The sequence below is a fragment of the Neoarius graeffei genome, chromosome 19 (genome assembly GCF_027579695.1).
Source record: "Neoarius graeffei isolate fNeoGra1 chromosome 19, fNeoGra1.pri, whole genome shotgun sequence".
NCBI classification, from domain to species: Eukaryota; Metazoa; Chordata; class Actinopteri; order Siluriformes; family Ariidae; genus Neoarius; species Neoarius graeffei.
The window spans coordinates 44,508,284-44,522,143 of NC_083587.1; the positions used below are offsets into that span (position 1 = coordinate 44,508,284).

The 13,860-nt window shown below is 39.4% G+C and overlaps 1 protein-coding gene across 1 annotated transcript in view; it reads right to left on the reverse strand.

Moving 5' to 3' along the window:
* Positions 1 to 1,932: 1,932 nt before the first annotated feature.
* Positions 1,933 to 13,860, reverse strand: part of cdh17 (cadherin 17, LI cadherin (liver-intestine)) — a 33,386-nt gene continuing 21,458 nt past the window's right edge. The window contains exons 12-19 of the mRNA XM_060900917.1: positions 13,514 to 13,590; positions 13,233 to 13,424; positions 12,830 to 13,074; positions 11,164 to 11,294; positions 7,402 to 7,629; positions 7,142 to 7,252; positions 6,856 to 6,972; positions 1,933 to 2,524 (exon numbers count right to left, since the gene is read on the reverse strand). Of these exons, the coding sequence (XP_060756900.1) occupies positions 2,433 to 2,524; positions 6,856 to 6,972; positions 7,142 to 7,252; positions 7,402 to 7,629; positions 11,164 to 11,294; positions 12,830 to 13,074; positions 13,233 to 13,424; positions 13,514 to 13,590 (1,193 nt within the window). The 3' untranslated portion in view covers positions 1,933 to 2,432. The remainder of the gene's footprint in view (positions 2,525 to 6,855; positions 6,973 to 7,141; positions 7,253 to 7,401; positions 7,630 to 11,163; positions 11,295 to 12,829; positions 13,075 to 13,232; positions 13,425 to 13,513; positions 13,591 to 13,860) is intronic.

Genomic DNA, 13,860 nt, shown 5'->3' on the forward strand with positions numbered 1-13,860 from the left:
TCTTCATGATGATGTGCTGCACTTCTTCTGACGTGACCAGGGGAAAGCAATGGAGGGGTTGGGTGATGGCACATATTAGGGGTGTAGTATCTGTAGAGGGACCAGGAAGGGAAGAACGAATGCGTGCAATTTTGGAGGTGAAAAAGTCCATGAGGAGATTGCACTGTTCTTCTGTTGCACCGGTAGATGAAGATGATTTAGGCTTGAGAAGGTGGTTAACAGTGAAGAGCTGTTTTGAGTTTCCAGGGCTATTTCTGATGACATCGGAGTAAAAAAATGACCTTGTAATGCGTAATGTAATGTATTGTCTTTTTGTTTCTCTATTATGAAAGCCCTCTATTTCCACCCCTAATTTTACCATCAGAGCATTTTTTATTTCACACGCTCGCTTCATATTTTTCCTGAAAAAATCTGAGAACCAACTAATTAAATTGGTGTGGCCTAAAGTTAGGAATCGCTGCTTTTTTTTTTTAATTTGCATTTTCCACACTGTCCCAACTTTCTCTGATTTGGAGTTGCAATTCACAGGTAATTAAAACTGGTCTCAGCTCTCACAGCAGAATTTCTGATGTTAATATATGTATATCATAAAAATAACTAACAAATTCTTTCATGCTTTTTTTTATTTCTGTAAAATGTGTTTGTTGCAACAGAAGCCATGTTGTGAAGAAAGGAAGAGGAAATTGGAAAACCCTGATGTTCTCTTTAGTGTACAGCAGGAATTAATAGCAGGAAAAAGCAGTAGCCTTTGTCACGTGTATACTCAAGCACAGTGAAATTCTTCTTCTGCATTTAACCCATCTGAAGCAGTGAACACACGCATACCCAGAGCAGTGGGCAGCTATGCTACAGCACCCGGGGAGCAGTTGGGGGTTAGGTGCCTTGCAAAAAGGGCACTTCAGCCATGATACAGAGGGAGGGGTAAGTGCTGTTCATTCACTCAACTCATATTTTTCCTTGCATTTTTCCTACCGGCCCTGGGAATCGAACCGGCACTCCTTTAGGCCCAAGGCTGCAAAAGTGTACAATGAATGAAAGGAAGAAAGAAAATCCTAAATGTCCATTCCAGAGGACATAAATGGATAGGTTGGTCTCCAAAAGATATAAAAGTTAAAATGCCAAGTAAAAACATGGGGGGGGGAATAGTACAATTTGCTTTTTCAACATTTGTTTTAGCCAAGGAAGATATTTCCGTCCATCCATTATCTGTAGCCACTTATCCTGTTCTACAGGGTCGCAGGCAAGCTGGAGCCTATCCCAGCTGACTATGGGTAAGAGAGGCGGGGTACACCCTGGACAAGTCGCCAGGTTATCCCAGGGCTGACACAGAGAGAAACCACCATACACACCTACAGTCAATTTAGAGCCACCAATTAACCTAACCTGCATGTCTTTGGATTGTGGGGGAAACCGGAGCACCCGGAGGAAACCTACGCAGACACAGGAAGAACATGCAGACTCCACACAGAAAGGCCCTCACCGGCCGGTGGGCTTGAACCCAGGACCTTCTTGCTGTGAGGCGACAGCGCTAACCACTACACCACTGTGCTGCCTGTAAGAGATTTCATTATTTCTAATTATTGAGCATACTTCATATTCATCCACATCAATGTATTCACATGAACTGATCAAAAGCTCTATTGTATTTAATAGTCATGTTCTGTATATTTAGACACACTGCTGTTTGTGATACCATTATATAAATAATGACAACATCATCTCTATCAAAGCAGATGTTTATTGAGACAAGCCCAAATCTCCTGCTTATAGTTAATGTAGTACATTAAGGTTTGGATTTTCATTCTCAATTCTGCCTTGAACCAAGGTTTGGGAGGAATAAAATTGTCATGTTTTGAATGATTCTGCTCATGAGAATAAATATATTAATCTACACAGCATTACAGTATTGTGAATTATATTTAATACGCCATTTATAAGCAGTTGTATTTTAACAGAGCATACATTAATGTAGTATAAACTTTCACTGACCACACACGCACAGAAAATCCACAACCAAAATCAGCAGCAGCAAAAACACTGGTGAGTGAGGAATTACAGATGGAGAAATTATATGATGGAGTGTTATGTCAAACTCTTGGCTAAATCAGGTCATTTGCAATTCTGTTTTATTCTAAGAGTTAGCTAAACATTTAATATTAATCAACGTGATTTAATTGAGATGTTTAAGAAAGCCTAATACAGGACATGGGAGCGTCACCTGGATACGATCCGGCGCCTTCTCTTTAAAACAGAAATGGACAATTCCAGCCCTAAAGTGTGTCCCAGTACTACATAGTTCAACACTTTTTTTTTTTTTAAACTTTAAATTACCTGCCAAATAAAATACAAAAAAAACAGAGTTCAAAGAGACCATGCGCTATCAACACTGCATGTGAACTGAATAATCCGGTGTGTGTAACTGAGAATGGCATCTAGAGCATGGCGTTGGTTTCCCCATCAGCCGTCGTTGTTTCCTTTTTCCCTTTCTTCTTCGTGCGGCATATAAAAAAACCCAGGAGCAAAACTGTAATGCAACAGAAATATTCATTAATTACTGACATGTAGAAGATTAAAGGAAAACTGTACCATGAATAACTTGCATATTAATCATTTATTCTATCCACATTCATTGAATATGAGCAATCACGCGGTCCGATTGGCTACTACTAGGCTATCGGCTCATATACCATGAGTAGAGAAAAACAAAATGGCGGAGAGTATTGCTGAACCAACTGAGGATGAAATAAAACCCACTTGAAAACAAAACCCCAAAAATACAAAAAAAAAAAAATCAGTCTTGTCGTACATGGCTGATAGCCAACTCGGTGCTACATGCCTCGTCGGCTATCAGCTCATGTACAACTCGATTTCGTGGAATAACTTAATTATAATTAATGTGTGATCTTCAATGACATCCAAGGTTCCTTTGTAATGAAATTCTTAGACGTCTTTATTTTAAACTTTGACATGTTGGTCTATTTACACTTTGGTAAACGGTTTCCTGCATTCCTCACAATGCCATTCGACTACCAGCCGATAGCAGTGCAGCGAAATTGCCTTCTGAGACACAGAGACCAGTGCTTACTCTCTCCAATACTTCTATACTGGATTTCACATTTTTCTCTGACATACAACAGCTATGGTGAAGAGTGTGAAGGCTAGCAAATGCTTCCTCTGAGACATGAGAAGCCAATCATCAACATCTTTTTTCAAACTGCTGCTCATGCCGTCACAGAGCAGCATAACACACATGGAGAAAAGTGCTATCTAGTAGCTCTTCCTCATATAAGATTTAACAGACACCCATAATGGGCTAGTGTTGTACTGATTGACGGGGGGGAGAGAGAGAGAGAGTTTGCCACCCCTCCTACTCCGAGGGCATGGTTTTACACTCTGGCCACAGGTTGTACTCCTGGCCATGGGTTCGAACTCATGATCTCCTGATGAGAACGTTTTTCTGATACTCAGGAGACCCTAAATTTCTCAATAATATGATAATTTACTTCACTGGAAAATGGTGAGTGAGAAAAGAAGCACTTGCTCTTTTGTTTTCAGGAGATAAGTCAGTCCTGACTGTTATCCCTTTTAATTGATGTTGAAAATTTCGTTTCCTATTAAACGCCTTTGTAACCGTACTAGCAATGTCCCTGTGTGACATCATTCCCCCAGGCATAAAAAAAAAAATATAGCACTAACCAACAAATTAACACCACATCACAAATATTAAATTATTATTATTATAAACCCCATTCCCAGAAAAGTTAGGATATTTTCCAAAATACAATAAAAACCTGTGATTTGTTAATTCATGTGAAACTTTATTTAACTGACAAAAGTACAAAGAAAAGATTTTCAAATGGTTTTACTGACCAACTTAATTGTATTTTGTAAATATAACCGGAGTTCGAATTTGATGCCTGCAACACACACTAAGTTGGGACAGAAGCAAAATAAGATTGAAAACTTTATAGGATCTTCAAGTGACACCATTTTGGAAGATTCCACAATAAGCAGGTTAATTAGTAACATGACTGAGTATAAAAGGAGCAGCACCAAAGGCTCAGTCTTTGCAAGCAAGGATGGGTCATGGCTCACTCCTTTGCACTAAAATTCGTGAGAGAATTGTCAGTCAATTCAAAATAAACATTTCTCAACGCAAGATTTTAGGTCTTTCAAAATCTACAGTCCATAATATTATGAAAAGATTCAGGGAATTCAGAGACATCTCAGTGTGTAAAGGGCAAGGCCGGAAACAACTGTTGAATGTGCGTGACCTTCCAGCCCTCCGGAGGCACTGCCTGAAAAACCATCATGCTAATGTGACAAATAGCCACATGGGCTCGAGAGTACTTCGGAAAACCGTTGTCGCTTAACACAGTCTGTTACTGCATCCAGAAATGCAACCTGAAACTGTATTACACAAGGAGGAAGCCATCCATCAATTATATGCAGAAACGCTGCTCACTTATCTGGGCCCGAACTCATCTCAGATGGCCCAAAAGATAATGCTGTGGTCAGATGAGTCCACATTTCATCTTGTTTTCGGGAAAACCGGACGTCGAGTTCTCCGTACCAAAGGTGAACACGACCATCCAGTTTATCAGAGAAAGGTGCAAAAGCCAGCATCTGTGATGGTATGGGGGGCATCAATGCCCATGGCACGGGTGAGCTGCATGTGTGTGAAGGTACCATTGACGTGGAGGCGTATATTGGGATTTTAGAGAGACATATGTTGCCATCAAGGCGACATCCATGCTTATTTGAGCAGGACAATGCCAGGCCTCATTCTGCACGGGCTACAACAGCCTGGCTTCATAGACAGAGTGTGTGCGCTTGACTGGCCTGCTGCCAGTCCAGATCTGTCTCCTACTGAGAATGTATGGTGTATCATGAAGAGGAGAATCAGACAACGGTGACCACAGACTGTTGAACAGCTGAAGTCTTGCATCAAGCAAAAATGCCAATTGCAAAACTGTAACAATTAGTATCCTCAGATCCCATACAATTAAAAAGTGTTATTAAAGGAAAGGTGATGTAATATAATGGTATTATATTACAATGCCTCTGACCCAACTTTTTTTTGTTTTTTTTTATGCAGGCATCCAATTCTAACTTCATTTATGTTTAAAAAAATAAACTTAAGTTGGTCAGTAAAACCATTGAAAATATTTTCTTTGTACTTTTGTCAGTTGAATTAAGTTTACATGAATTAGCAAAATCACAGATTTTTTGTTTTTACTGCTTCTTGGAAAATATCCTAACTTTTCTGGAAATGGGGTTTGTATTATCTCATCTCATCTCATTATCTCTAGCCGCTTTATCCTGTTCTACAGGGTCGCAGGCAAGCTGGAGCCTATCCCAGCTGACTACGGGCGAAAGGCGGGGTACACCCTGGACAAGTCGCCAGGTCATCACAGGGCTGACACATAGACACAGACAACCATTCACACTCGCATTCACACCTACGGTCAATTTAGAGTCACCAATTAGCCTAACCTGCATGTCTTTGGACTGTGGGGGAAACCGGAGCACCCGGAGGAAACCCACACAGACACGGGGAGAACATGCAAACTCCACACAGAAAGGCCCCTGTCAGCCGATGGGCTCGAACCCAAAACCTTCTTGCTGTGAGGTGACAGTGCTAACCACTACATCACCGTGCCACTGACATAAATACGTTTTACCAAAACAATGTGGAGATATTTTATTTAGGTTTCTTTTTATGCTTGCCTTGGCATCTGCCTGCAATGCTTTGTAAGGAGCAAGTTTAACACGCACAGCAGGAAACGAAGTCAGTCTGCCTAAAGACATCTAAAACCTTGCTAGTAAGTTAGCTTTTCTCACAAGTCTGGATAAGTACATTCCATAGTGAAATGGACATAATCAATTCAGTTACTACCGGCTGGAAAATGATTCATGTGTGAAAAAGGCAAAAATTGATCCAATAGAACAGAACTGAGTGAATTAGTCAGCAATTATTTCCTCATCAATGTTCTGAATAGAGATCAGTTGAGTGAAGCGATGACGAGGTTCAAATGCAACAAGTGAATTTATACCTCAGGTTGTGAGAAGAGACTAATGTGGATGATGCAGATAATCAGAGTGAGAACTCATTTTCCAGGATGAATTGATAATTTGGTAGTAATGTTTTTACATACGATAGTTTCACATTAGTTTATAAATGTAATGGTCGTGGATGCATAATTCGGTAGAATTAGAATGAAATCTTTAAATGCAATTTTCACCCTTTTCACTTCTGGGAGACTTTAAAATGCTAGAACTTTAACGTTCACTCAAAAACATGCAAAAGTGAAACATATTTCAGTTCAGGAAAACATGCAGCTTTCAAAACTATATATAGATAAAATGTCAAAATTGGGGGCGGCACGGTGGTGTAGTGGTTAGTGCTGTCGCCTCACAGCAAGAAGGTCCGGGTTCGAGCCCCGTGGCCGGCAAGGGCCTTTCTGTGCGGAGTTTGCATGTTCTCCCCGTGTCCGTGTGGGTTTCCTCCAGGTGCTCCGGTTTCCCCCACAGTCCAAAGACATGCAGGTTAGGTTAACCGGTGACTCTAAATTGACCGTAGGAGTGAATGTGAGTGTAAATGGTTGTCTGCGTCTATGTGTCAGCCCTGTGATGACCTGGCGACTTGTCCAGGGTGTACCCCGCCTTTCGCCCGTAGTCAGCTGGGATAGGCTCCAGCTTGCCTGCGACCCTGTAGAACAGGATAAAGCGGCTAGAGATAATGAGATGAGATGTCAAAATTGGTCGTGTGAAAGGTTTCCACAGCCTGCCACACACATACATATAAAACGGGCAAATTAAATCACTACTTCATATATACATGCTGTAGCTTACCGATAAATCCCAAAACTCCTCCTAGAATGCCCACTGTAGTGGACAGGCTAAACTTCCAAGCAGGACTCTCTGGCGCAATAAAACAGTAACCCATCTGAGTACAGTTGCATACTCGAACTGTAGATAGATAGATAGATAGATAGATAGATAGATAGATAGATAGATAGATAGATAGATAGATAGATAGATAGACACAACCATAAGCACCATTACAGCTTACAAGGTATTAACTGTAGATAATTGGTAAACATAAGAGACTGAGAAATTTCTAAAAAGAAGTCCTTACCGTCGATCTTTTGTGTAATACCCATCCCTGCATTGTCCTTGATGTTGACAGGAATGCTGATGGTCTGGTCACTGGTGGGCTTCTTCTTCAGCGTGAGCTTAGCTGAGGTGCCTACAAAACAAAAATCAATAGCTTTCCTCTTTTTGGTAGGTCCAGAAGAAACATGACAGGCCATTTCTTTCTATATGTTGTGTTAATGGCTACATTTGTAATCGTTTATCTTGAACTTTCATCATCAGCTAAGTGAACAGTCCATCTACCATTTACAGATACAAGTGCCCAGTTCTGAGATTTGCGGTTGGTCAGTTGCAAAGTGAAGGTAAAGGGTTCTCCAAATGGTTCAGCATCTCCATCCACAGCAGTTAAGATCAAGGGCTCTGGCTTCTTCACACATATGAATCCTCGAGAGCGCTGTAGCTTAGGATAGTTATCATTTACATCCATCAGCTGGATGGACACTTCCCTCTCAGTTTGCTGCATCTGACCCTCTGATAGACCACAAACACAGGAACATGCATGTTAATAATTCAATCTACCAGATTACACTGTATTTTATTATATTTGAAGAAATCAGGCTGAACATGTCAAGTTTGTCCAAGTTGAGTCAACAGATTAACAGGATAATATGGCATATGGATTCCCTAAAACCACAAGTGAAGGCAATCTGAATTAGGGTGTAGTCAATTCTTAAAAACCACAAGCTGGCCTAGTGGTTAGCATGTCTGCCTCTTGACTGGGAGATTCCGAGTTCTACTCGCAGTCGGGTCATGCCAAAGACCATCATAAAAATGGTACCTACTGCCATCTGGCAAGGCACGCTGCAATACAGATGTGAGTAGGGAGTCAAACTCTCGAGATTACCAGAGGACTAGCCCTCCCCACTGTAACCCAAACTATATAATATGTGAGAGGCCAAGGGCTATAGAAACGGAGATCAGCACCGCACTCATGCACCTCAAGAGCTGGTTAGTACTGGGACAGGAGACTGCCTGGGAAGACCAGTTCCTGGTATGGGAGGGACTTTGACTTTTGAAAATGTTTGAGATATCATCTTTAAATGAAGTTGACATTGATTGGGAATGGGGTCATTTGGAAGCTTTCCAAATTTCAGTGCTTCTTAGTAACATCTTGCTGGACAAAGACAAGGACGTTGACACGTTTGTTGATCGACACTGACAATATGACAACTGCTCTAGTCTCTGGTCCATCATCATGGATCAACCTGGCACCTGGATAGGTTTGGATACACCCCTCTCTCCATTATATGCAATGAGGAAATATTGCATAAAGAGAGAAATACTGTAGATAAATGGCTTAATATTCTGAAGTTGATTGAGTAGGAAAAGTGAGAAACTAAAAAATAAAAAGCAATAGGTAAATGATAAAACTAGGGGTAATAAAAACTTATTTTTATGTTTAACTCTGTAAATAAAACATTTGAAATCAGCTACAGTACCAATCAAAAGTTTGAACGCACCTTCAAATTCGATGGTTTTCTTTATTTTTATGAATTAAAAGACACTTCATGGCTTAAAGTAATGATGGATGTCATTTCTCTTTACTTAGGTGAGTGGCTCTTGACATAATATGGATTACTCCAGTTGTGGAATCAGGCCATTTACTGTATTGTTATTATTAATTTGCGCTAACAGCGGTAAAACAAATTCTTACTCTCACTCAGGATCTTTCTACTTTATTATTCTTATTATTGTTTTTCTTATTATTATTCTCCTAACATTTTTTAGGATGCTATTTCTCCCTCAATTTTCAACCAATCACCACCAAATTTCACATGAAGAATACCTCTGGGCTGAATTACGTTGCTATGACTTTTGGTGTTGATCCTGATCACCAATTCGGAATGATCCATGAAAAACGGGCTCTCTTTCAATCACTTATAACTCTGTCAATTTCCATGATTTTTTCAATTAGTTTTTTTTTATTTTGTTCAGAGCGGTAGGGCGCAACTTTTCCTTGACCTTCAAGTGACAAAGGTCAGCTAGCGCAAATTACTGTGACTTTAGTCACAGTCTCTATCTAGTTCACTATTTACTGTTTGATCTCAAACATATTAAGGTGTCAAGAAATTGCACTAATTAACTTTGACGAGGCACCTGTTAATTGAAACACGTTCCAGGTGATGACCTCATGAAGCTGGTTAAGATAATGCCAATAGTGTACAAAGCGTCATCAGGGTAAACGCTGGCTACTTTGAAGAATCTAAAACATGAAACGTTTGGGGGTTTTTAAACTGTTTTTGTTTACCACATAATTCTATGTATGTTCCATGTTATGAGTAGCACGCTGTGTGAGCACAATCGCTATCAGGCGCGTTAAAATGTAAATAACTTTTCTAGAATTTCACCAAAACTCATTGAATTTTCAGCATTGTAAGAGAACTCCCTAAAGTATTATTCAGCAAAACCCCAGAATGATAGCACAAATCTAGAATTTGTAACAGAATTTTAGTTCTTAAAATTTAACGTAATTATGAACGTCACGCGTAACATTTACACCTGTGAAAAATCACTTTGAATGCTGTTTTGAAAGTTTTGATCAAATATTCTCTATAATAAAAAAATCACTTAAATATTATAAACACAGTCTTTTAATGTATCAAAAAATAATTTTGATAAAGCAAGGAAATTCGGAAGAAAATTTGTTTTTTCTTTTGCTTGTTGTGCGTGTCACGCTACCAAAATCTAACTAACCCCTTCACGAACAATTCCAACTTTCATGGACTTGTAATAAACCTTTCAAAAAAATATATAATACTTCTCACCCAGTAAATTTGAATCCTGGTGATTTATATCCTCGTAGCTTCAGTAGATCTAGAGATTTAGTCGATTTAGTAAATCCCAAACGCTGTGAAACACGCCAGCCATCTATGGTGAGAAGTGCGGCTGTAGTTGAGAAACTCATTTCTCCCGCTTCCAACTAACTCCGTGACCCATACCAAAATAACAATGTCACGCTCATCACTTAAGGATGATTTATGCCAAGTTTCACGGAAAAATACAGCGAAATAAACTCGCTAGAAGCATTTTTCAAAATCCCAAACATTATGAAACATTTCTTGTAGGGTTTCAGGTTACAGATTTCGAGAAGAGAAATTGCGGCGCAAAAGTTTGCCACTAAACTCGTGAAAATACTCCATCCTAGCGAGTTTCACAACCAAACTAGGCTACGTGACAGTCCGTGACCACCCAGGAATGTTCTAGAAGGTACGCTTCTAGGCGCGTGCGATCGAGAAAGATGCCACGTGAAGGTAGTAAAGGTAGTATTTCCACTGTCTTATGACGTTTTTGCTTGTTTTAGCGCGATAAACAATGCATTATGGGTAATCATTAAAATGCTGATTTCAAGGTTAAAATGGGTAAAAACAACTCATTTATATAGATATTGTAAAAATTGTGCCTAATAGTTATTTCAGTACATAAAATCAAAATCTGAATTTTTAATTTTTTTCCCTATGTTACACCATTGTGCATCTATAGCATGCTACTCATCTGTTATTTTATAGTTTTGATGTCTTCAGTACTGTCCTACAATGTAGAAAATAATCAAAATACAGAAAAGCCTATGAATGAGTGGGGTGTACAAACTTTTGACTGGTACTGCATATTTTAACTCGTCAGACATTATTACATTTTGTGGATTTCCTAGCTAGAAAGTCTTGCACTGGTTATCATGCCTGTGAAGATATTTGCTGTTAACTGCTTTAGCATTTTGGGTTTATGGTCACAGCAAGTTTTAGTATAAAGCAGTGGTGTCCAATCTCATCCATAAACGGCTGGTACGATTGCACGATTTTTTTTCCAATCAAACAGGAACCACACCCACAAGTCCACTGAAAACCAAGATCAACTGATTCAAATCGGCAGAATGGTTCCAGTTTGGTTGAAATGAAAACTTGGAGCCCATTGCAGATGATATTTGATGCACCCAGTATAAAGACATTGACCTTTCAGAAGTACTTACAGTATGTAAGGTTGAACAATATTCTGTGGCCTCATTCCCACCTGACTCATATGCGATGATTCGGACAGTGAGTTGATCCACCACTTCTCTGTCCATCGTTGCTTTGGTTTTCAACTCTCCAGTTTCAGCATTTAAGTCCAGCCAGCCATGCTCATCTCCCTCCAGTTTAAACCTAACACACAAGGCCCACAAACATTTTCTAGTCCATAACTGTACTGTGTCTCTTCCAAACAATAAGCATGGCAAACAGCAGGCACAAAGCCGTGCCTGTTGTTAGACATCTCGTTCATTCAAATCAAACATTTATAGTTCCGTTCTTTGTCCCTTCATGTGATTTTTACTATTGTTGGACAATCTTTGCTTAATCTATTTAATTCTGGTTTCTCTTCCAAAGGCATTTTGAAAAATCAGTGACTGACTAATTCTGTGTCCGAAATCAGTCACTACTCGCTACAGAGTGGACTATATAGTGAGTTTGCCATTTTGTAGTGCTGTCCGAATGTATAGTGAGAATTATTACACCCTATATAACGGACTCATAGTATCCCACAATGCATCGTGAAAAGTAGTGTACAACCGATGGTCACTAACCAAGGAATATATACCATCATGCATTGCGGTCGCTGCACTGCTGAAAGAAAAATGGCAGATGACAGAGAGGAGCACCCGGTGTTGCGGGTGAATGGACAGAGGAAGAAACACATTATAAATGGACATTCAAGTACAATTAAAAATAATAAAAGAATAGAAAATAAGCTAAAATAGAATAAGACAGATAAAATACAAGAATAAAAGTTACAGTGCAGAGCGAGGAATTAATCAAAAGCCTCAAATTTGATTTAATAAAAGGCAGCAGCAAAGAAGAAAGAAAGTATTCAGCCTTGATTTAAAAGAACTGAAAGATGCAGCAGACACAAAGTAATTTGTATTTATCAATGTGGGAAATGCGCTCAGTATAATATGGATTTATCACAAAAAATACATGCATGTATTTATTATTTTGAAAACCCACCAGCTGACTGATCTGGCACGTTTTAACTGTGTGACAGCAATGACGTAAATAATGGCACGGCGGAATAGTGTCCGGAAGTGTTTTTTCATTTTACCAATGAGCTCACTATATAGTCCTCTATATCGAATTCCCTAGATAGGGAGTAGTGAATGAGTGAGTGATTTCGGACACAGCATAAATAATCCACCTTTATGCTTATGTTGGATTCCATGATGTGCACCTTCTGAATGTGTAAAATGTGTATGTTTCTTATGACCATTGGTGGTCATGGTATTGTTCTCAATTCCATAAATCCACTTTAAGCAACTTTTTAACTGCAAGTAAGATGATACAAAGCGTATCCCAAAAGGTGAGTCTTATTTTCTTCCTTGAAAGTGAGAGAAGCCTTAGCCCTGCGTGCTCATTTATACCAACCGAGACCATGCAGTCAATGGATAGTCATTATGTCATAACATAGACTTGTTATAAAACTGTAAAACATGATTCTCTTTACACCACTGCTGCATTAACCTGTATTCTAATGACCAGGTCTATAGTGCTCAGTCGAGAGCGCTTAATTTGTTTGTACTTAATTATATTCATACTTAATATTATTCTCTAGTTACAGTATATGTGCACTAATGTTGAATGTTGAGCACCTGAGCTAGCCAAAAAAATTTATGATGCACAAAAATTTAATTGAATGGGGTTATTACATGATTTTGTGTCCCTCTGGGTCTTTAGCATCGGCTGTCAAGATGGTGGTTCCTACAGTGACGTTTTCTGGAATGTTGACATTCATAATATCTAGGGTGAACACTGGAGGCTCATCGACATCGACCAGCTCAATGGCAACGACCGCGGTGGAACGATCGTCGTAGTTCACCCCCTCGATTAGTGGCTCAGGATTACGAGCATCAATCTGAAGATTATAGGTGGACTGAGTCTCATAATCCAACGGCTACAAAATAAACATGGAGAGAGATGTAAATGAAATTGACAAAGAGAAGTCAAAAGGTATATGGAGAACAAAAAAAACCCAGGACAAATAATTCAAGCAGAGACTGGTAAGGATAGTCATCATCCACATCCTTGAGTTTATGTGATCCATCTTCCTACCCGTGCTATGTAGATTCTGCCCTCTCCAGTGGCATCATCAACTTCGATGGCGAATACGTTGTCCGGATCACCTGCAGTGATGTGGTAGTCCACCTTCGAGCTGCCTGTCCCTGGGTCATCAGCATCCGTAGCCTTGATAGTTAGCAGAGTGTCCCCGATTTCAGCTAATTCTGGAACACTGTATCTCCCATACTGCACCAGGGTGAACAAGCACAGCCAATAAGAGCAGACACAATACATCAACTAAAATAAAAAACAATCAAGAATGTAATGCTGCTTACATCATTCTTCTCAAAGATGGGGATCTCGTTATTGAGGTCAATGATGTTGATGACAACATTACACACTGTGCTGTGAGCTAGATAGAAACAAAAGTAGTTAGTAAAAACTGACTTTTTTTTTTTTTAAATCCAATACCCCATATCAGTATTGAGCCAATAACAGCAAAATAATGATGGATCAGATATTGGAGAAAACATACCAGATATCAGATCTTGTAACAAACGGTGAAGGTTGTAAATGGATTTGGAAACAATATTTATTTTTGGAACTGAAAATATTTACATTCATTCTATCCACATTCATTGGATATGGGCAATGGCGTGCTCTGATTGGCTACTCTACTATT